Below are 21,816 nucleotides of genomic sequence, written 5' to 3'. Positions count from 1 at the left end.
AACTTCGAATTTTCAAATGGAACTATGCGTAAATATCACGGACCTGATGACCCAGACCGTGGACTTGGGAAGTCGACGATGGATGGTTGGCTGTGCTATCTTGTCTTTAAAAAGAACCGAGGGTAGCTGATGTTGTTGCAGAGGGATAATGGAGATGGGCAGTTCGAGTTTGAGAAGGATTTTCTACCTCTCCTTCGTTATTGCACAATTGATGCTTACCACAACTTCACAGCGCGACTTTTTTCTGTCCAAATGTTCAGAGAACGCCAACTACACCAACAACAGCCCTTTCAAGAAAAATCTCGAAAACGCACTCGCCTCAATCACCTCCAACTCCAACACCGACACCCGTGTCGACTACGGTTTCTATAATGCCACCTTCGGTGAAGCTCCCGACACGGCCAACGCCAAGGCTCTTTGTCGTAAAGGTGTTCCCTTGGAAGACTGCAGATCATGCGTGAATGACTCAGCCCGCAGGATTGTACAAAACTGTCCAAACCAGAAGGAAGGTGCGGGATGGTACCATCATTGCCAAATACTTTACTCAAACAACTCTGTTCACGGTGAGATAACCATCAATTCCGCCTCGCAAATCGCTTTCAACACTGCTCAGGCCCCGGATGCCAACAGTTTCAACGAGGAACGGAGAGAGTTGTTAGATCGACTCCGGGAGGAGGCTGCGTTAGGGAGTTCAATTCGCAAGTCTGCCGGCGGAGATGTCAAACTTGCAAATCCGAATACGTATACCATATATGGCCTCGTTGATTGTTTTCCCGACATGTCGTACTTCGATTGTGATGTCTGCCTCAGTCGGCTTCAAAGTAATCTTCCCAGTTGTTGTAACGGCAGCATAGGGGCGAGATTAATTGTGACAAGTTGTCAAATAAACTATGAAATCCACCCTCTCTATGCAGCACTTCTCTCTCCTCCTCTGCCTCCGCCCTCATCTCCTAATCTCCTCCCTCCATCTTCGACTTCGACACCGGGTAATGCAATTAGAGCTGTCTTATTTGTTGTTGTTTCAACACTCTGTTTCCACTACTCATCGTACTTGACATGCCCTGTTTGCAGAAAGTAATGGGTATACTGCTAGAACTGTTATCATTGTAGCGGTGTCCATCGCTTCAGCCATCATTCTCATTGTTGGTATTTGCATCGTTGCGAGATTGAGGAAGCGAAAGCACAAAAGATCATTACAAAGACTTGAAAGTGAGTGCTTTACGCTTCCTCTGTTTTGTTTTTTAGATGATAGTTTTACTTTGATAGTGTAGTTTTTCAAATAAGCTTACAGCTTTGATCCTACAAATGACTTTGATGTTCATGTCTGAATCTTCTCTTAGCTGTTACTCATGGAGACGCCACCGATGAAATTAGCAGTGTGGAGACGATTCAATTTGATTTTGACACAATTAAAGAGGCAACTGATGACTTCTCAGACGAAAACAAGCTGGGACAGGGTGGATTCGGAGCTGTTTACAGGGTATGAAAGGAATTAAAGAACATGAATCAATGAATTTGGAGCTGTTATGAGGTGTTGTGTTATATTCTTACTATAAATTTGATGTTCATATTTTCAGGGTAAGCTTCCTAATGGACAGCATATTGCGGTGAAGCGGCTTGCGAACAATTCACAACAAGGCGACGTTGAATTCAAAAATGAAGTCCTTTTGGTAGTGAAGCTTCAGCACCGGAACTTGGTTAGGCTGCTGGGTTTCTGCTTGCAAGGAATCGAAAGACTTCTCATATATGAGTTTGTACCAAATGGCAGCCTTGACCACTTCATATTTGGTATAACCTCTGTTCTTTCTTTGGTCTGCACAAATTGGAAAATGCATCGTTCATATAGTTCACAAGAATTTAAACATCCATGCAGATTTGGGAAAGCGGGCACTGTTAAATTGGGAAAGACGATACAAAATTATAAATGGCATTGCACGAGGACTTCTTTATCTTCACGAAGATTCTCGTCTTCGAATCATACATCGTGATCTCAAAGCTAGCAATATTTTGTTGGATATAGAAATGAATCCAAAGATTGCTGATTTTGGTATGGCAAGATTGTTCGACGTAGATGAGACTCAAGGCAACACAAGTAGAGTTGTGGGAACTTAGTAAGTATAGATTTTGTTCAATTATTTCCTTAACAAATCTTTTGAATAATCTATTGTTGGCACTTTCACAGCGGTTATATGGCTCCAGAGTACGTAATCCACGGACAATTTTCAGTAAAATCAGATGTCTTTAGCTTCGGTATTTTAGTTCTTGAAATTTTAAGCGGTCAAAAAGGCAATTGTTTTCGCAACGGAGAAAACATCGAAGACCTTTCCAGCTTTGTAAGTATATGATTTACTTGTTAAAGCAAATAAAAATAGTTGAATAAACAACACCATGGTGGATTTTGTTGTAGGCATGGAAAAATTGGAGAGAAGGAACAACGACAAATATAATAGATTCAACACTTAGTGTTGGTTCAAGGATCGAAATGATAAGATGCATTCATATCGGACTATTGTGTGTTCAAGAAAACGTAGGAAATCGACCAACAATGGCTTCAGTGGCGATGATGCTAAGTAGTTCCTCACTCACTCTTCCAGTACCCTCTAGACCTGGATTCTTCATGCATAGTATCACCGGTGAATCCAACACAATGGTAAAGTCAGATGGGGGTTCTCATTCTGAAGCCAGATCTCTTCAAAATTCGGATAATGATGCTTCAATTTCAGAGCTTTTTCCTCGTTAGGCTTTCATCTATTTTGCATTTTGAGAACATATATATATATATATATAGATTAAATAATAAAATGGTTGTTCTATGTGAAGTTTATTGTTGAATGGACTATCCAAAGTGGTGTTTATGTATAGTATTATAGGGATGATGAATTTTTGTTACGTTCAAATATAGACGACCCATTAATTATTTTTACATATGTGGAAAGGCGACTAATTAATTATTTTTATTTTTATATATGTAACACAACATATAGATTCTTTTTCTATTTTCAACTGGAATATTCTGACCTTCATAATTGTGTTAATTTATCAGGGTAGCGTACATTTTCAAAATTTCCCATCATGATCTAAACAAATAGTTTGCTGTCAAGAATAATTGAACATGGTCCGTGACAATTATGAGTTTCCATTAATTATTTTTAACACATAGTCAATATACAAAACTCAAACGGTGTCTGATATATATAATAGAGAAGGACTGAGAAGAAGCACAAAGCCAAGCAGCCATGGCATTCTACCTTCTCCTGGCTCCTCTGCTGTTGATGGCCAAAGCTTCTGCTCAGCCACACTTCATCGCTCACTTTTGCAATGACAGCGCTCGTAGCTTCACAGCCAACAGTACCTTCAAGACCAATCTTCACCATGTTCTCTCCTCCATCACCACCGACAAAAAACTCAGCTACGGCTTCTACAGATTCTCTCATGGACAAGGCTCTGACATAGCCAATGCCGTCGGTGTTTGTATACCCGACATCAAGCTTGAATCGTGTCGAAGCTGCCTCAACCACTCTGTTCATCTTCTAACGAAGCTCTGTCCTAACCAGAAAGAAGCAATTGGATGGTATGAAAATTGCTTCCTGCACTACTCAAGTCGACCCTTGTCAAACCAAATGGATATTAAGCCAATTTTCAGGACTCAATCGACAGAAAACGCAACGAACACAGCTCGGTTTATTCCGAGGCTAAGAATCTTGTTGAATAGTCTGAAAAGCAGAGCTTCTTTAGGTGATTCTCTACACAAATATGCAGCTGGAAATATGTCAAGTTCAGGGCTGGAAACAATTTACGCTCTTGTCCAATGCCTACCTGATTTAACTACACAACAATGTGACGATTGCTTGTCTTCCATTTTCAAGAAATTCCCAGATTGTTGCAGCCGATCCGCTGGGATTTTCACCCCCAGCTGCATGGTGAATTATAAACCAACCCGCTTCTTTGACAATACTAGGCCAACACTGCCGCCAACTCCACCATTGATGGCAATATCTACAGCCTCATCGACCAGTAACGAAACTCGGGCAGTAGGTATGTATGTTTCTTTTAGTTCATCTTCTCAGAGCAATTTGAATTCTGGATTTAAGTTTGGTTTGAATGCAGGGACAAAGAATGTGAACACCAGAGTTCATATTGTGATCATAATGGTTCTGTCGGTACTTTCTTGCTGGATTTTGATAATCTGCATCTACATGTTTCTGAGATCCAGGAGGATTGAGCAGAGAGTTGAGACTAATTAATCTCTTCTTCTTGTTATATTTAATTCATTATAGTTGACTTCAATTCCAAGGTTGACTTTAAATCCGGCGAATAATCAAGCAGAATGGAAATTTGACTTTTTTTGCTTCTAATAACGGTGGTTAACGTGAGGCTTGTTTGGAATAATGCAACAAAAAAACTTCAACAGGAAATCATTTAAAAAAAAAAGGAGCTTAAATTATTTGAATTATTAAGAAATAAAGGTATATATTTTAAAATAAACAAACCTTTTTTATTATCGATTATTGTTTAATGATTGGGAGGTGAGAGATAGAATAACAAGGTCAAATTGAGGCAATTTAGTGAAATATTAAATTTTATTTAAAATTTAAAATTTCATATCAGAGATTTTTTATTTTTTTATTTTTTATTTTTTGTAAATCTACTATATATATTGTTTACAATTTAAAAATGTATTATATATCGTTTAAATTTAAAAAATATTTTATACACCTTTGAACTTGACTAAATTTTAAAATTAAATCTAAAAAAATTTTAGGGGTTGCCATTACGACTAACTGAAGAAGATCTCCTCTAATCCGACGGTCAGAAATTGTTCACACTCAATATCGCGCCCATTTCTCGGGTTTTGATAAAGACCGTAAATTTGCACCCAATTTGCTTGTTTCTGATCAAACCCTAGCAGGCGAAACAACCCCGATCTCCTTCTCCGGTTATGGCTCCCAAACGTCCGTCACCCTTGGATGAGCCTCCGGCAGCGTCTTCCTCTGAAGAAGAAGAAACTTCATCGGGCGAGGAAGAGGAAGGCGGGTCGAGAGGCGGATCTTCCTCCTCATCCGAAGAGGATGAAGATGAAACACAAGCTCTGACTCAAAATCAGAAACTGAAGAAGTCTTCTGCTCTTCCTTCTACTTCTGCCGTCGCAAAGAAACCCGCACCTAAGAAATCTGAACTTGTTCCAAACTCTCAGGCTCAGTCTTCTTCCTCGGAAAGAGGCTCCGGATCCGACTCCGATACGGATACTGAGTCCGAACGAAATGTGAAGCCTATTGCCTCTAAGCCGATGGAAGAGACTCCGAAGGTGAAAAAGCCCAGATCCAAGCCTTCTGCCTCAGCTACGCCTGCGAGATCGTCTTTCAAGACCCCTAGTGACACAACCAGAGATGCCAAGCGAGCAAAGAAGAGTTCTGTGGCTGACGCTGATGATGGGGCAGTCGCAGAAGACGATTCTAAGAAATCTGTTGACGAATCCAAAAAGCTGTTTCAGAGACTGTGGAGTGAGGATGACGAGATTGCTATACTGAAAGGTATGATTGATTACTCAGCCAAGAAAGGTACCGACCCAGCTTTAGAAATGAATTCCTTTCACGATTTCATCAAGAAATCTCTTCACGTCGATGTAACCAGGGCTCAGTTAGTGGATAAGATACGTCGACTGAGGAAGAAATTTAGGAATAATGTCGATAGAGGGAAGAAGGGTGCAGACCCAACGTTTTCAAAAGCCCACGAACAGAAAGGTTTCGAACTGTCCAAGAAAATATGGGGCGGCGAAGGATTTGCTCGCACTCCGGCTGTGGAGCAGCTGAAGCTCAATGTTAATGGCACTCCTAATAAGAATCAAAGAGGTAGCACCAGTAAGACACTGGCTTCACTGAAAGCTGAGTTGCTTCCTTCTCCAGAGGCCTCAAAGGAGGATGGTAAGATGAAAGTTAATGATAACGAGGCTCCGTCAGGTTGCATGGATGGTTTTGTTGCGTTTGAACGGTCTTTTGGTGCTGTTGGCTTGCCGGAAAGTTTTTTGAAGCCAGGATTAGAGCTAATAAGGCAATCCAAGAGAACAGAGCTGGAGGAAGAGTGGAAGAAATTGCATGTTGCGGAATTAGAACTTTTTCTGAAGAAGACTGAGTTGATTAGGGACCAAGCAAAGTTGATACTGGAGGCGTACAAGTCATCTGAGAAGTAAGGATTTAGACATTGGACAGCTTCCATTTTGATAATTCAGAGCTCAAATTGTTCCTGTTTGTTGTTTTGTCTAGTATTTACTGATTGCTATACTTGTAGTTTGTCTGAGTTTATGATTGCCTCGAGGCCTTAGGGTAATGTCCTACTGACTATGCTTCAACCTCTACTTCCCTTGGTTAGACTCTGCCATATGTATTTGGTGTTGACGTCTGCTTCTTCTAGTTTGATGTTCTCCTAAAAACATCTATCTTATATTTTCTTCATCATGGTTAAGCAGATCTTCCTGTCTTACGCTGATATGAGTAGTTATAATATCATTCAAGATGTTTGTAGAACGTTTTCTTTCTTTGCTGTGTTTGAGAATTGAAGATCATGAATCTTGTGAGAATTGCTCACTTGGGTGCTTCGGAGTAGTTTTTTAGAACTGTTTGATTCATATTTTTTTTAATTGTTTGCAGCTTATGATCTTACTCACTTCTCACACCCTTTGTTTTTTGTTTTGTTTTTAATATAAATATAGTTATAGTTATTAGTCATACAATAATCTTGAGAACATTGTTTACAGTTTCTTCTCAAGTTTGAAGATAATTGTAAAAATATCTGTCCGATCACAACTTTTTGTGTTTCTAATCCCATTTTCAAATTGCATATTACTTGCATCATTAGTTCTTGTAAAGGGAGTTTCTTTCTTTCTTCGGAGCTCTCTCAACAAGATGGGAACAAGAGGAATATGATTTTATATTATCAAGGAGAGAGCTATTCCCAAATTTGGGAGTAGTTCTAGCTACGAATTGAAGCAACATGCAGACAATGAAAACAGTCAATTTGACAAAATCTTTCGGTTTAAGAACTGAGAAGGAACAGAGTGTAAAGTTCATAAAAGAGCTAAACGTGGACTGTAGCTCCGGCAGGGTTCCCCTGTGACTGTGGCGGCTTCATCTCATCCCTGATGCTTGCTGTGGCAGAAATACAATAAGCAACTGCAAACAAGCCGTGCACGAAGCACACAATTCCCCCAACAGACAGAAGATGATTATGAGCAACCCCGCATGATTCTCTCGACCTTGTGTTATACATTGCCCCCGAGATAAGCATTGAGAATCCAACCACAAGCGCAATCCTATGTAATCACCATTTGAAAACATTGCATCAGAGAACCATAAGGGTCGAGTCGATCTTGAAGAAGGTAGGGAAGGAAGGCTGTTCTTACCATGCAAAGATGAGAGAACACACAGCAATTTGCATGGTAGAGGTTAACCTTTTGTATTCTTCAGCAGATCGAACATAAATGCACCCACCAATCAAATTGGCAATAGCGTGAGCAATGCCAAGCAGTATGGCTGCAGCCAAGCCTAGCTTAAAAGCATTATAGCTTGGGTCTTTACATTCAAAAATCCACATTTTCAAATGGTTCACCTATCAAAAGTGTACACAAAATAATGAGGGGGAAAAAACCAGATCTTTAACAAAGAATGTCAGTACAGAATTTTCATTCCAGCCTTCTTATACCTTGTTTTGAGCTATTTCAGCCTGAATTCCAAGAATTCCAGCCGTAACATCCATAATAATAACCAAGAGGCAGACAAGAAAACCATAAGTTCTCTGCATTTCTTTCAGAAGCAAATGGAAGGAAGTCAGTCGGCAGAGAAGTTGAAGAAAAACCACAGGCAAGAACTGTATGGTTTGTGAAGGAAGCTTTATAAGGTGCGAGAGAGATTAAGAGGAGAGAATACGAATAAAGGGAAGGGCCAACGTTACTGGCTAATAAACTTACATGGGATGCCTTAGATTTAGCTGTAACAACAAAGTAAAAGCTTCTTTTCTCCTCCAAAAATAATTTCCTGCGTCTTCCTTTTATGTTTAGATGCCGATTCTTGACACAGGATGCAAGAAAGTGGGGCATCTCCAGCAGAGCGGGGTGGGAATCCTTCTCTTATTGCCTCACTTATCTTTCTTCATCTCTTCAAGCTGTCCAATCCATCAAAAAGCTATTTGGAATATAACATGATTAAAAGAGCAGGGCTCCTTTTCTTTCTTGTTATATGGTTCGATTGGCCAGTTATGTATCTCCGATAGTCTTACGATTTTTAAAACGAATCTGTTAAGGAAAGGTTTACACACCCTTACAAGAAATGGATCTCACAGGAACTGAAGTGTCATCTCCTTCCCACGATGAAAGATGTCTCTGCAGCTAGTTGGGCCTGTGTTTGGTCGCTTAAGGAAAGTAGTGGCGATGTATGTAGCTGACTTTGTTCCTCCATCGTTCTCGTTTCTTATGTTGGGAAAATGGCGGCGGGAGGTCACTACAGGAAAAGTTTCATTATGGTTTTTAGTTATCAAGAGAAAATTGAAGACGAAAATGCATTATCATTAAGCTCAATGATCATGCTATGATTGCACATAATTCTGTAAGCACCATTGGAACCAGAATGAAATTATTGTTATCAGAGACAAATGGCAATGATGCTGAGACCAAAAAACTCTCAATCTCGTTCATGTTTCCATAATAAGTCGTAATAACTCCATAAAAAATTCATCCAGATCCCTGTTTAATCAAATTGCTAGAGGAAAAAGAGAGTCGATTTGACAAACAAGATAAAATTGAAGCCGAAGAAACATATAGAAATAACTTTATCAAGTGCTCGTCTGAGGCAATTCCAACTTGAAATTTAAATAATTGTTCGAATTGCACAGTTGCACAAGGTCCCTTGCTTCTTCAATCTTGGAAGCTTCAACTAATCCATCAACAACACGCTGCACCTCTGCTGCATTAATAACTAAACGATTATCAATGGCCTCCTTGCACAGTTCAAGTGCCATATCAAAATCACCCTGTTCGGCAAGTAAGGGGAGAAGTGCCCTGTAAGTTGATCGATTCGGAGTAGCTTCCTTCTCCTTCAGTTTGTAATACCATTTTTTCGCCTCCTCCAGATTCCCATCATCACAAAAACCTTTAATCAGAGCATTGTAACTGGACACATTTGGCTTGATTTCTTTCTCCTCCATTTCTGCTAGCAACCCAATCCCTTCTTGCAATCTTTTCTCCTGAACCATTCCTCGCAACCTCGCATTGTAACTTATGAGATTAGGAGCAAGGTTCTTGTTTTCCATCACACTCCACATGTTTTCCGCATCTAAAAAATGACCCTTTCTATAATATGCAGCTAAAAGCGTATTGAAGGTAACCAAATCTGGCTCCATCCCGTTCTTTTCCATGTTATTGAAGAACAGAATGGCTTTATCCAAGGCGTCCATCTCGCAGTACGCATTGATAACAATGTTGTACGAGATCACATTAGCTTCAATCGAAAGTTCCTCGGGTACATCCCGAAAAATCGTTTCAACTTGATCATATTCCTTGGCATTCACACAAGACGCCAGAAGGGCATTAAAAGACTTCACAGTCCTCTCGCAATTCAGTTCAGGCAATTCATCGAACAGCTTGCGTGCATGACTAAACATACCCGCTTTCCCGTAAAGCATAATGAGGCGGATCGCGAACCCTTCATCCGTAATATCGTCATACTTCTTCTGAGCTTCTATAATATCCTCAATCATGGAGAATTTTTTATGGACAGCAAGGCGGCGAACTGTAGAGTCAAAGATACCATGCCTGGCGCGGAAGCGCTCGGACTCGGAGCTCTTTATGAACTTGCTGACAAGCTTTTGAAGACGGTGTTCAACGGTGAGAGGGGTAGCAGCGGAGGCGGAACCGGCGGTGGGTTTCGATTTTCTGGGTTTGTTTGTGGGTGAGGAAGGAGGCGAGTGGCTGGGTTCGTTGGTGGATGAGGGAAGAGGCAAGGGGTTGAGTTTGTTGGACTTGGCTGCAGAGGAGCGAGGGAGGTTGAAGACCCCATGGAGGCGACGGTACAGGGAAGAGGAAGACATTTTCGACAGAAACAAAACTAGGTTTGGAGTTTGGAGGTAAAAGCAGAGAGGAGGCTGTCGTCGTTCTAGGAATTCGAAATCCCTCAACAACGATTTGTTTGCTTATTTATTTGGGCCGTGTTAATGTTCAACGCCCACAACGATGCTTTATTTGCTTATTTGGGCCATTGTTATGTTCAAGGCCCACAACGACACTTTATTTACTTATTTGGGCTATTTCTATGTTCAAGGCCCACCACGACGATTTATTTACCAATTTGAACAATTTTAATGCTCAAGGCCCACCACGACGCTTTTATTTACTTTTTTGGGCCGTTCTAATGTTCAAGGCCCACAACAACGCTACTATATGCTTATTTTGATCATTTTAATGTTAAAAGCCCACAACAAAGCTTTATTTGCTTATTTGGACCATTTTAATGTTAAAGACCCACAACGACACTTTAATAGTTTATTTGGGACGTTTAATGTTCAAGGCCCACATAACCCTTTTATTTACTTATTCGGCCATTTTCATGTTGTAGGCCCTCAACGACGCTTTATTTGCTTATTTGGGCCATTTTAATGTTAAGGGCCCACAAAAACACTTTATTTGCTTATTTGGGCCATTTTATAGTTCAATGCCTATAACATATCTTTTCTTTACTTCATTTTTCTGTTAAAGGCCCAGAACAACGCTTTTATTTGCTTATTTGGGCCATTCTAATATTATAGGCCCACAACAACGTTTTATTTGGTTATTCGGGCAATTTATGGGCAATTTTCATGCTAAAGATCCACAACAACGCTTTATTTGCTTATTTGGGCCATTTTAATATTAAAGGCCCACAACGACAATTTTTCGTTTATTTGGGCCATTTTAATGATCAAGGCCCATAACAACGTTTAATTTGCTGATTTGGGTCATTTTAATGTTAAAGGCCCAAAACGATATATTTGCTTATTTGGGCCAGTATTTGGGCCATTTAAATCTTAAAGGCCCACAACAACGCTTTATTTGCTTATTTCGGCCATTTTAATGTTAAAAGCCCAAATTATCGTTTTATTTGCTTCTTGCACCATTATATGGGCCATTTGAATGTCGAAGGCCCACAACAACGCTATATCATCTTATTTGGGCCATTTTAATATTAAAGGCCCACAACAACGCTTCATTTGCTTATTTGGGCCAGTATTCGGGACATTTCAATGTTAAAGGCCCATAGAAACGCTTTATTTGCTTATTTCGGCCATTTTAATGTTAAAGGCCCATAACGACGTTTTATATTCTTATATGGGCCACTTCAATGTTCATGGCACATAAACAGGTTATTTGCTTATTCAGGCCATAATAATGTTAAAGGCCCAGAACGACGATTTATTTGCTAATTTGGGCCATAATCTGGGCCATTTGGATGTTAACGGCCCACAACAACGTTTTATTTGTTTAATTGGGCCATGTTAATGTTAAAGGCCCACAACAACACTTTATTTGCGTTTTTGGACCATTAATCGGCCATTTTAATGTTAAACGGTCCCAACAACGTTTTATTTGCTTATTTGGACCATTTTAATGTTGAAGGCCCACAACGACGTTTTATTTGCTTCCTTGGGCCATTTTAATAATGTTAAAGGCCCACTGCAACGCTTTATTTGCTTATTTGGGCCATTATTTGGGCCACTTTAATGTTCAAGACCGACAACGACTGTTTATTTGCTTCTTTGGGCTATTTTCATCTTTAAGGCCCACAACGACATTATAGTTGCTTATTTGGGCCAATTTATTTGCTTATTTGGGCCATTATTCGGCCGTATTAATGTTACAGGTCCACTTAGTTGTTAGTACATGGGCTTGCGACAATGCAGAGGAGACCCACTCAGGGAAGGGAAAACAGAATTTCAAAATAAACGTAACCTTATAGAATTACTTTTGTGTACCTTATTTATGGCATGTGTGAGATTATTGAAGAGTCATGCTCATAAATGAGTTCTTAAATTATTCATTCACATCAAATTCTATACTAATAACATAGGATCATAATTTTGACATACGAAAAATACCCATTTATATATAATAATGTTTTTTTTTTTCCTTCTAAGATTGTATGTACATCATGTTGAAAGACTTTTATGTAACAACTCTGATGACATCAGTAACATAACAAAAGCTCAAAGTTGAAATATGAAATGAGAAAGAGTATATTATAATTAAAAAGAAGAATGTGTGGGAAATTAAATAATTAGAAGAGGAAGCTGGTGTTTAGAATATTATATTAGTGGTTGAACAAATCCTCAATTTTTTAGACAAACTTGCAGATAAAACCGAATAAAAAGCACGACAAAAAGCCAACATGTATAAAACAAATGTTTTAGAAAGGAGGGTTCATTGTTTTTAATCTTGTGAACCTGTAAATCAATTCCCCACACTTTTGTTTTACCTAACTAATACATAATTTGTGCCACTAATCATTACTTTAATGCCCGGTTTTGGAATTTTGTCTATGGGGGAGAAGCAAGGGTTGACCCTAACCAAGATTAAAAAAACTATAATTGGTTGGAAAATAATTTGACTTTATTAAAGGGGTCAATTAAGATTTTGGTAAGGTCAGAAAATACAATTATTTGTATTCACTCAATTATGACACGATCTAGACTTTGGTATTGCCCACATAAACAAATAATGTACCAACAGAGGAAAGGAGGAAACTTGGAGTAGGTCCAACCCATCTTTCGACTCCATTTTAGCCATTGGGATATCAAACAATAACATCAAACCTATAATGTTTGTTACTATTTATAATTATTTAGGTCAATTTTTTTTTGGATAAAGACAAATTCTTGGTTTAAAGAATAGGTTTCCATGGATGCTTGAATAAGTGATGAAGATCATAAAAAAAAAAAATGTTCCAACCCCATTATTACATTCAACGGATGAAGATGATTAATTATGTATGTATCGGTTAACTAATCTAATTTGTGAAATCTCATCTAGGATTTTAAGTAAAGAGTAGTAAATGTTCATTGTATTCCTTACTTAAACATTCATAATCATCCTCTTACTTGGAATAGGTCGAGATGAAGCTTCTCTTAACCATTCTAAATATTGTTGGATGATGAACGTCCCACGTCAACTAATTTAAGAAATGATCATGAGTTTATAAACAAAGAATACTCCCTCCATTGGTGTGAGACCTTCTGGAAAAGCAAGCAAAGCCACACGAGCTTAAACTCAAAGTGGACAATATCATATCATTGTTGAGAGAGTCAGTGTTACTCTAGCGAGTATCGTATATTTTTCTTTATTTAAATCAATCAATGTCCCTTGGGTCTGCAATTTGCATTAAAAAAAATACTATACTCATGGGAATTCAATTCTTACACGGATGTCAAACGGGATTCATGCCTTAAAAGACTGTTTATATTAAAATTAATTACACTTTAGAGAGAGAGAGAGAGAGAGAGAGAGAGAGAGAGAGAGAGAGAGAGAGAGAGAGAGAGAGAGAGAGAGAGAATCGGAAGCAAATTCCGACAAAGATTAGATGAACCCATCAACTCACACAATTCCATATGTTTTTACCTCTCTTAAACCTTTTTTATTATTATGATATTTTCTAAATATATTATTTTAACTTTGAGATTAATGCAACTTTTTTAAGAGTATAATAAATTCTTAATAAATATATATTTAATGAGAAGTTTACTAAATAAGTCCAATAATTAAATTTGTAAATGTAAATATTTAATAGTCAAATAAAAACAAGAATCTAGAAGTGGCCATTTTCAGATTATTCTCAACTCCTTTATCTCGTTTATCTTCATTTCTTTATTCCTAATGAACTTCAACATTCTATTCTATTTTAATTTTTATATAAATATTATTTTATACCTTTAATTTTCTTAACCTTTAAATTTTAAAATTTGACGACGGAATACCTTAGATATTATGTAATATATATAATTTTTTGATCCTTAAAAAGAAAAAAAAAATGATAGTATTTGTTATAATTACAAATAATAATAATAGGAAATTAAAATGATCTTTTTAGGCAAGCATATTTTTGTTTTGTTTGTCAAAATCTATATTTGTCATTGCCAGTTTGTTGCATTGATACCAAAAACGCAACACTTTTAATTTATGACCTCCAATCCAATAATCTAATTATAACATTTCTTGGTTTCTATAATTATAATATTCACTTTTGTTTAACTATCTTTTTAAAACTTAACGTACAACGGGAGGATTTAACCTTTAATTAATATTTAATCTACTTAATTCAATTTATTCAATACATTATTTATAAGATCAACTTTAACGAATAAAAATATAATTATAGTTGGAATTAAAATAATTATGGAATTAAAATACTTTTGTGAGTTATTTACGATAGTAACCATGTTGCTACAAATGTTAAACTGAAAAAATAAATTTTTATTTATTAAATTCAACCATTAAATTGTCGTGGTTTTGAAAGTTAATGCTCTAAAATGGAATTAAATGAAAGTATATAGCCATACGAGTTTCTTTTAGAAATATGGAATTATGAAAGCGTAGAAAAATAATTAAACGTAAATATAATTATTTTTTGTGGACGTGCGTTGCGCACGTGTCCGTTGGTGGCATAATGACACGTGATCCAGGGCATTCTTCCACCATTCTTACGGGGCCGACCATGTCTGACTGATGTCCTTTGCTATTTTGTCGTTTTGCACACCTCACGAGTACCTCATACTGACGTCACTCGCTTGTACCTTAATCTTATACCTCGTTTCAATTATTTTTTATCAACTAAATTATAAAAAATGCACAAAAACTTCAGAATTGTTTAAATTTTTTTTTTATTTTATAAATATTGTAATATTATATCAGACACGTTATTATTCATTTATTTTTAAATAACTTTAGGATAAAAATTCAATATAGTTTTAAGTAAAGAAACAAATCTATCTCAATTTTTTGCTAAGAAATTTGAACATTTTGTAGACAGACACAAAATTATTAAAAAAAATTCACAAAAAGTTGACATTATGATGTTATTTAATTTAATAGAAATTCTTCTCACAAAAATGGAGATATAAATTTGTATACGATCGAATTTTGATGGGTCGAAACTAGAACATGAAAACATGCCATTTAAATTTTATTTTACCCGATTCTCTAATTAACAAAATTTACATATATTTCGAATAGGGTGATCTAGTTACATCTCAATTTGTTGAAATATATTAATATAGCATTGATGGTAAGGTATTAAGTAGTAAGTATTTAATGTAAGTTAATAAGATATAGATATAATGGAAAGAAATGGGCATTTAACTTATTGGGTCGCAAGAGTTATATGAGTAGCGATGTGTAGGGTGGATTCTTTAAAGGTCAAAAGGACAAAGAAGAAAATCCAAAGAGAGGGAAAGAGAGAGTGGAGGAATTTGACCTAATTCCCTCATTTCTTAATCAACCCTCCACAACAAAGCTACGCCACATGTTAAATCATAAGACAGTTAAAAAGATGAGAAAATTTGAATAAATTAGAAGTTTGAAATTGAGCAAAAAGGGTGGAAAGGGAGGTCAATGGGAGGAGAGGCGGAGGTTGTACGTGTAAGGTAAGCGAAATGATTTGGGGAGAAGAAAAAGACGGGGGAGGTCAGACGGTGGAGTCTTTGGGGCTTTGACATTTTCGGCCGAAAGAAGGAGAGGCCCTACATGTCTCGCATGCCTCCTTACCGTGTGGGTCCGCGTGGGTCCGCGTCGGTCCTCTTTTCATCATTGACCCACTCCCCTACTTTACCTTCTTTGCTCCATCCTATTCCTTCCAAATTTCAAGTCCTCAATTACTCGTCATCTTTCACTTTTTATTTACTACCTTTCATTTCTAAAGTCAATTTTGTCTTCTTAGTTTACATTTCACTTATAATTTCATTTAGTCAAACTTCATAACTTTATCGTTAACATCATTAATGAAATATTGTTTTCATTCTCTACTCGTCTACTCGTCTACTCATTTGTTTGAGAGAATGTAATAACATCCAAAATTATGAAGGTAAATAAAAAGAGAAAAAGTGTGGTTAAGATTTAGTCAAGATTAGGAGGCGGACAAAATGACAAAAAAAAAAAAAAAAAAGGGTGGAGTTACTATTGGGTAAGTTGAGTGAAATGCAAGCGAAAGTAACTATGGAAGCATTTAACCAAAATTTTCTACCCAAGTTGAATTCTATATTAAATGTGTGACGATTGTGCCTAAATTGACTTTTAATTTAATATTTTTTATTTTATTCTTATCTTTTTACTTCCAAATATTAAAATCACATAAGTCACCCTTCTCCATTAATTTTTTTTAGTTGAACGATGGAAGGATTTGAAACTCTAACTAAAGTACTTGAAAATTTTGAAGATTTTTGTAAATATATATTTCAGACATTTTTTTAAATGAAAAAACTAAATATTCAAATACTCGAGAGAATACTTAATTGAGAGAGTTAAAATAACTTTTTGAAAAGTTTGTTTGATGCGTACTTTGTTCAAGAGCACACCGAATGTCGTTAGGTATTACTAAAGGTTTAAAATATATACCATTTGGTAGGACATAAATATGATGAAAATTTGGAAAGTTTTTTAAGGGATTAAAAACAGACTCATCCAAAATATATTATTAGATATGAACAGTTTTATATGAAAAAGAGTTCATAACAATAATCAAATAAAAGCAAGAGAATAATTTAGGCATTTAATCATTTGATATTATCATAATCTTAGTTAATAATTATTGGAGGTATGTTATTGAGTATAGTACAATAATAACTAAAAGCTATCAGGTGATATTTTTTATGTATGAAATTTTGAGAAATAATTGCTATATATAATTTTAAAAACTCACTTCATATGATATCTTTAAAGGTATTTTATTAAAAATAGACAAATAAAAATAAACGCCTATTAACTTTTACACTTTGTCCAAAAAATAATTATTAAAAAAAAAAAAAGTTAAAACTAATTATTAATAATTATTATAGGAGTTTCTTTTATATAAAGGCAGAATAATTTATCTATATTTAATTTGCATTAATAGATACTCTACCTAAAGCATAAGAATAACACAGTTTTAAAGAAAAATCATTTTAAGATTAAAACCCCATTTCTTTTTATCTAATTATATATATATATATTTTGTTCGATATACCACGATCCTAATTATATATCTCTATTATCAACTAATCAAATTTTAACAAATATTTTATAAAAAAATCACTTAAAAAGTTTTAACACATCTTTTAAGTTAATAAATTTGAATTTAGTTCAACATGGATCGTACATACAATTCATGGAGCCATAATATTGAAAAAAATGATTAAGTAAATCATGTAAGATAACAATTTAAATTATACCTTTAATTTATATAATTATCTTACATTATTTACTTAATCATTGTACATGTACCATGTGTAGGATTATGTCGTCAGCTGTAAATATATAAAGAAACGAAGAAAAAAAATATCGACCGTTGGATGGAAAAGAAATAGAACACATCATGACGTGACCGTCAGATCAAGAACTGTCACCTTTACCACCATTCTCAACCCTACACCCTTTATTCGTACGTAACAAAAACAATTGCTTACCAAATTATTAAAATAATAATATTAAAAAAAAAGTGGGAGAAGAAGAAAGGGAAAGTAGGAGAGAAAGAAAATAACCAAGAAATTCGATTAGGAAAAAAAAAACCCTCTTTTTGTTCCTCGCGTCCTATCCATCAATCTCTCCTCGAAACGTCAACCCGATTCCGGTTTTAAATTTGAGTTTATATATATATATATAATAAACTGCTCTCTCTCTCTTTCATATTTAAAGGGAGAGATAGTAAACACAAAGTTAGAGAGAGGCAGGGATTTGTCATTGGGGTTTAGGATATGGCAGAGGATTTTCAGGCTGCTATTTGCGGCGATAATTGGTGGAGCTCTTCACGAAACATGATGGTCACCGTCGGTGGCTTATCGCCCTGTTCTGTCGGGATCGGCGACCTAGGTTGGCCGCCGGCGGATGATTTCCTCGACATCAAGCCCAAGTCCGCAACTGATTCCGACCACAACAACAACAACAACAACTCCATGCTTTTTCAAGACTATTCCACCTTCCAAATGATGGGTTTTGCTCTCTCTTCTTCCACCACCTCCGATCATTTGAACCAACCTGATGGTTTACTGTAAGTTCTTGGAATAAAAAAAAAAAAAAAATCAAATCTAAATTTGTTGTGATAAAAAAAATTAATTAATTTTTTTTAATTTCGTTTTGTTTGGATAGTTGCGGCGGTGGGCGAGGTGAGAGCAACTTCAATTCGAATGGAATTGAGAGGTACAAAGATGAGGAAATTAAAACGAGTTTCACGTCTGATTCGAGCTTCATAAACGGATTGAAGCAAGGAGATGATGAAGATTACAACATGTTGGAGCAAAATGGTTTGATGTCTGTTAACTGTTCATCCACAACTAACACACCCACTTGCCAGGGTTTGTTTCCACTTGACTCAACTTTATATGGATACCCTCATCAACAACAACAACAACAAGAACCACCACATGCCCATTCCCTTTTCAACGCAACCCACCCTCATCCTCACCCTCAGCCTGTTTCTGCCGCCTTGCACTTCGCCAATAACACTCCCTTTTGGAACGCCCCAACCGCAGCTTCTTCAACTCACATTCCACAGGGCATTGCTTCCTTACTTGAACAAAAGAGCGCCAAGGTAAATTCTTTGTTGCTAATAATTAACAATCCTTACGTTGTGTAGCTTGCTTTAATTATATGTTTGTTTTCCTTCAGCCTATCAATAATGGTAATTGTGAAAATGGTCAAGAACCCAAGAAATGTGACAAAAACAGCGCAAATGAATCAGCACCAGTGTTCAAAAGGCCTCGAATTGAAACTCCATCACCATTGCCGACATTTAAGGTGAGATTTTATGAGTAATTAAAATCCAATTTACATTAATTGTAGAATAGCTAGGCTAGGGTATGTGTTTTTTTATAAAAAAAAAAAAAAAAAAGGAAGAATCTTGTGTTGTAAAAAAGGACAAAAACTAACGGTGTGGCAATTAGGTGCGGAAAGAGAAGCTAGGGGACCGTGTGACTGCGCTTCAACAACTGGTTTCACCGTTTGGAAAGGTGAATTTTTGGATTTCCATGTTTCATCCTTTTTGGAAAAGAAAACATATCATTAAATCTCTAAATATGTTCTTCTGTCTTCCCAGACCGATACTGCCTCAGTTCTTCACGAAGCCATTGAGTACATCAAGTTCCTCCACGATCAAGTCAGTGTATGTTCCACTTATGTGTATCAACTTTAATTTCCTCCCAAAATTCAAATCATCAACACTTTATTTACAGCCTAATTTTGGTTGTAATTTTCAGGTCTTAAGCACTCCATATATGAAGAGCAACAATGGAATAACACCCACCCAACAACACCAACAGGTATGTGAAAAGGAAGACCCAGATTGCCCAAAACAAGATCTGAGAAGCCGAGGGCTTTGCTTGGTGCCGGTTTCAAGCACATTTCCGGTGTCCAATGTAGGCACGGCGGATTTCTGGACTCCGACGTTCGGCGGAACATTCCGGTGAAGAGATTAAAAGTATGCATGCAGTAGGGAGTTTTATAGAGAAGAAAAAAAAAAAAAAAGATATCAGATTGTAATATTTGATGTTAAAAATAGAGTAGTGGTAGAGTATTGGGAAGAACAGGAACAAGTGCTAAATTCAGGTAAAGTACTCAACGACACAGACAGGGCAGCGTAAGTGGGTAGTTGATGATAGCTGGATTTAGCAGATGGGGTGGAATTAGTATATAAATTTTACCCTTTTGTTCCTGTTCCCTTTTTAATTTGTAATGAATGACAATTAAAATGTTTTGCAATTTTGGGTTTTGAATCCTACTGTGATGTCCCACCATCACATTTCGGAGTAGAACAAATCACCATTTATCCTAGCAGACGCGTTTTAAAGTCTTGAGGGGAAATTCAGGAGAGAAAGGCAAATAAGACAATATCTGGCTAGCGGTAGATCTGGGTCGTTACAAATGGTATCAGAGCTAGGTTCCGTATGATGTACCAGCCTTCTTGTTGTTCCCCGAAGCAGGTAGACACGAGGCGGTGTGCCAATAAGGACGCTGGCCCTTTTGTTGTTCCCCGAAGCGGGTAGACACGAGGCGGTGTGCCAGTAAGAACGCTGGGCCCAAAAGGGGTGGATTTGGGGGCGGTCCCACATCGATTCGAGAAAGGAAAGAGTGCGAGCGAGGACGCTGGGCTCGAAGGGGAGTGGATTGTGATGTCCCACATTGATTGGGAGGAGAACAAATCATCATTTATAAGGCTGTGGAAACTTTTTCCCTAACATACGCGTTTTAAAGCCTCGAGGGGAAGCTTAAAAGGGAAAACTTAAAAAGGACAATATCTACTGGCTTGATCTAGGTCGTTAAATATATGAAAATGAAAATAAGTGATAGTATTAGGGAAGCGAGACGCGTAAGTAGTGGAGGTTGTGTTTGTTTGTGTTGGATGGAATAAAAGAAGTAAATAATTTAGGGATTGGTAGTGGAAGTGGAAGCCCAGAGGCACTTTGTGTGTGCGCTTTTCATTTAGGGTTCCCGAAGGGCATGCGCGCGTGCCTATGAGGGGCCGTACTACCACACGACCATCCCTTATTAATGCATTGTTTTATACACAATTATTAATGCATTCAACATATTATCTCTTACAAAACGTAAAGAACACAAGGAAGAGATTATCCAATAAAAAACATACGCAAAAAAGGTGGCTTTTTTTTTAAGGCATTTTTGTAAAATGCAAAGCAAAATTTAAGAAGCTTAACGTGGAAGAACCATTTTGAGAAGTGACCGATCATGTGGGAAAGTGCTTTTGTGGTTAAATTATATGATGGGTTGATGGGTATTAAGAGAATCCGGATCAGTACTTTGCTTTACTTTGTGACTAATGGAAATGAATAATTTCCATTCTCTTTTCTTTATGGGTTATGATTGTATATATGGTTTATGAAGAAAAAGAATGAACAAAAAGGAATACTCACAAACCAAAAGGCATCTGGTTATGGTTTCAAAAATCTCTTGTTTTCTTGCTTGTTTTGGTGTTAAAATAAGAGAAACGAAGTTGATGATGTTGTTGAATTCCTCGAACTTGTGTTTGAAGATTTAGAAATGATGATGATGAGGCAAGAGTTGAGATTTGAAAAAGTGTAATTTCTTTTCGTAACTTTGAATCCGGTCTTGTATGCCATTCAGGAATCAAAAAAACTCACACTTGGCTCAAATTCCCCCGTTCACAAAGCTTGATGTAGCTGCTGCTCTTTTATGGCCTCATCCTCTTTCTTTATATATTTTATTCCCTCCTAATATCTTTTCCTTTTCTTTTGAGTACTACGACAGTACCATCAAATTTCAACATTTCTCTTTGCTGTCCTTGTTTATGATGATCAGATCATAAGATCTTACTCGCTGTTCTTCATTAAACACCATTTGGGTTTTTTTTTTTTTTTTTTTTTTTTTCGGAATTCAAAGGTGCGAGGGCTTGTGATCTGTGTTGGGAATTTATAGAAAAGGCTGAACGGAAAATAAAAGAAGGGTGGATTGTGAGATAGTACATCCGTTGGAGAGTGAAACAAAACATTGCTTAAGAATATGGAAATTTAAGGACGTTGAGCTCTCGATAGATTGTGAAATCCTACCTGAGCTGTAGAGGGGAACATTATAAGAGTGTAGAAACCTCT

General features: G+C 36.8%; 6 protein-coding genes across 8 annotated transcripts; 4 read left to right on the top strand and 2 right to left on the bottom strand.

Moving 5' to 3' along the window:
* Positions 1–31: 31 nt before the first annotated feature.
* Positions 32–2,923, top strand: LOC111433774 (cysteine-rich receptor-like protein kinase 29). The gene is made up of 7 exons (XM_023070977.1): positions 32–986; positions 1,072–1,209; positions 1,341–1,480; positions 1,578–1,788; positions 1,874–2,111; positions 2,183–2,333; positions 2,408–2,923. Exons 1-7 carry the CDS (start codon positions 149–151, stop codon positions 2,738–2,740), a joined length of 2,049 nt encoding a protein of 682 aa, XP_022926745.1. The 5' UTR covers positions 32–148; the 3' UTR covers positions 2,741–2,923.
* Positions 2,924–3,144: 221 nt separating this feature from the next.
* LOC111433830 (cysteine-rich receptor-like protein kinase 26) lies at positions 3,145–4,399 on the top strand. The gene is made up of 2 exons (XM_023071064.1): positions 3,145–4,035; positions 4,108–4,399. The coding sequence occupies exons 1-2, from the start codon at positions 3,237–3,239 to the stop codon at positions 4,242–4,244; spliced, it is 936 nt and encodes a 311-aa protein (XP_022926832.1). The 5' UTR covers positions 3,145–3,236; the 3' UTR covers positions 4,245–4,399.
* A 473-nt stretch (positions 4,400–4,872) lies between these two features.
* On the top strand, positions 4,873–6,521 carry LOC111433648 (probable transcription factor At1g61730). The gene has a single exon (XM_023070759.1). The coding sequence runs from the start codon at positions 4,940–4,942 to the stop codon at positions 6,185–6,187; it is 1,248 nt and encodes a 415-aa protein (XP_022926527.1). The 5' UTR covers positions 4,873–4,939; the 3' UTR covers positions 6,188–6,521.
* Positions 6,522–6,906: 385 nt separating this feature from the next.
* LOC111433649 lies at positions 6,907–8,575 on the bottom strand. 2 transcript variants are annotated; one of them, XM_023070760.1, is made up of 5 exons: positions 8,308–8,575; positions 7,961–8,154; positions 7,696–7,860; positions 7,397–7,602; positions 6,907–7,306 (listed from the first exon to the last, which is right to left on the bottom strand). In XM_023070760.1, exons 2-5 carry the CDS (start codon positions 8,087–8,089, stop codon positions 7,072–7,074), a joined length of 735 nt encoding a protein of 244 aa, XP_022926528.1. In that variant the 5' UTR covers positions 8,090–8,154; positions 8,308–8,575; the 3' UTR covers positions 6,907–7,071. The 2 variants fall into 2 exon arrangements, with proteins under 2 accessions (XP_022926528.1, XP_022926529.1); XM_023070761.1 differs by lacking the exon at positions 8,308–8,575 and having other exon boundaries at positions 7,961–8,228.
* A 245-nt stretch (positions 8,576–8,820) lies between these two features.
* LOC111433569 (pentatricopeptide repeat-containing protein At1g55890, mitochondrial-like) lies at positions 8,821–10,074 on the bottom strand. Its single transcript, XM_023070637.1, has one exon. It carries the CDS (start codon positions 10,072–10,074, stop codon positions 8,821–8,823), a length of 1,254 nt encoding a protein of 417 aa, XP_022926405.1.
* A 7,692-nt stretch (positions 10,075–17,766) lies between these two features.
* Positions 17,767–19,967, top strand: LOC111433932 (transcription factor bHLH112-like). 2 transcript variants are annotated; one of them, XM_023071210.1, is made up of 6 exons: positions 17,767–18,245; positions 18,344–18,785; positions 18,863–18,991; positions 19,138–19,203; positions 19,290–19,349; positions 19,450–19,967. In XM_023071210.1, the coding sequence occupies exons 1-6, from the start codon at positions 17,953–17,955 to the stop codon at positions 19,657–19,659; spliced, it is 1,200 nt and encodes a 399-aa protein (XP_022926978.1). In that variant the 5' UTR covers positions 17,767–17,952; the 3' UTR covers positions 19,660–19,967. The 2 variants fall into 2 exon arrangements, with proteins under 2 accessions (XP_022926978.1, XP_022926977.1); XM_023071209.1 differs by having other exon boundaries at positions 17,771–18,245; positions 19,290–19,355.
* The last annotated feature ends 1,849 nt before the right edge of the window (positions 19,968–21,816 follow it).

The sequence above is a fragment of the Cucurbita moschata genome, unplaced genomic scaffold (assembly GCF_002738365.1).
Source record: "Cucurbita moschata cultivar Rifu unplaced genomic scaffold, Cmos_1.0 Cmo_Scf00043, whole genome shotgun sequence".
Taxonomy (NCBI): Eukaryota; Viridiplantae; Streptophyta; class Magnoliopsida; order Cucurbitales; family Cucurbitaceae; genus Cucurbita; species Cucurbita moschata.
The sequence above is the reverse complement of the archived record's forward strand: the minus strand, read 5'-3'. Positions and strand labels throughout refer to the sequence as shown.

Bases quoted from the DNA above. Each gene is read 5' to 3' on its own strand.
- LOC111433569 (XM_023070637.1), bottom strand. From the start codon at position 10,074: ATGTCTTCCTCTTCCCTGTACCGTCGCCTCCATGGGGTCTTCAACCTC.
- LOC111433649 (XM_023070760.1), bottom strand. From the start codon at position 8,089: ATGCCCCACTTTCTTGCATCCTGTGTCAAGAATCGGCATCTAAACATA. The intron at 7,603-7,695 runs GTATAAGAAGGC...CACTTTTGATAG, and splicing joins CTGAAATAGCTCAAAACAAG to GTGAACCATTTGAAAATGTG. The intron at 7,307-7,396 runs GTAAGAACAGCC...GTGATTACATAG, and splicing joins TGTTCTCTCATCTTTGCATG to GATTGCGCTTGTGGTTGGAT.
- LOC111433830 (XM_023071064.1), top strand. From the start codon at position 3,237: ATGGCATTCTACCTTCTCCTGGCTCCTCTGCTGTTGATGGCCAAAGCT. The intron at 4,036-4,107 runs GTATGTATGTTT...GTTTGAATGCAG, and splicing joins TAACGAAACTCGGGCAGTAG to GGACAAAGAATGTGAACACC.
- LOC111433932 (XM_023071209.1), top strand. From the start codon at position 17,953: ATGGCAGAGGATTTTCAGGCTGCTATTTGCGGCGATAATTGGTGGAGC. The intron at 18,992-19,137 runs GTGAGATTTTAT...TGTGGCAATTAG, and splicing joins CACCATTGCCGACATTTAAG to GTGCGGAAAGAGAAGCTAGG. The intron at 19,204-19,289 runs GTGAATTTTTGG...CTGTCTTCCCAG, and splicing joins TGGTTTCACCGTTTGGAAAG to ACCGATACTGCCTCAGTTCT.
- LOC111433648 (XM_023070759.1), top strand. From the start codon at position 4,940: ATGGCTCCCAAACGTCCGTCACCCTTGGATGAGCCTCCGGCAGCGTCT.
- LOC111433774 (XM_023070977.1), top strand. From the start codon at position 149: ATGGAGATGGGCAGTTCGAGTTTGAGAAGGATTTTCTACCTCTCCTTC. The intron at 1,210-1,340 runs GTGAGTGCTTTA...ATCTTCTCTTAG, and splicing joins ATCATTACAAAGACTTGAAA to CTGTTACTCATGGAGACGCC. The intron at 2,112-2,182 runs GTAAGTATAGAT...GCACTTTCACAG, and splicing joins AGTAGAGTTGTGGGAACTTA to CGGTTATATGGCTCCAGAGT.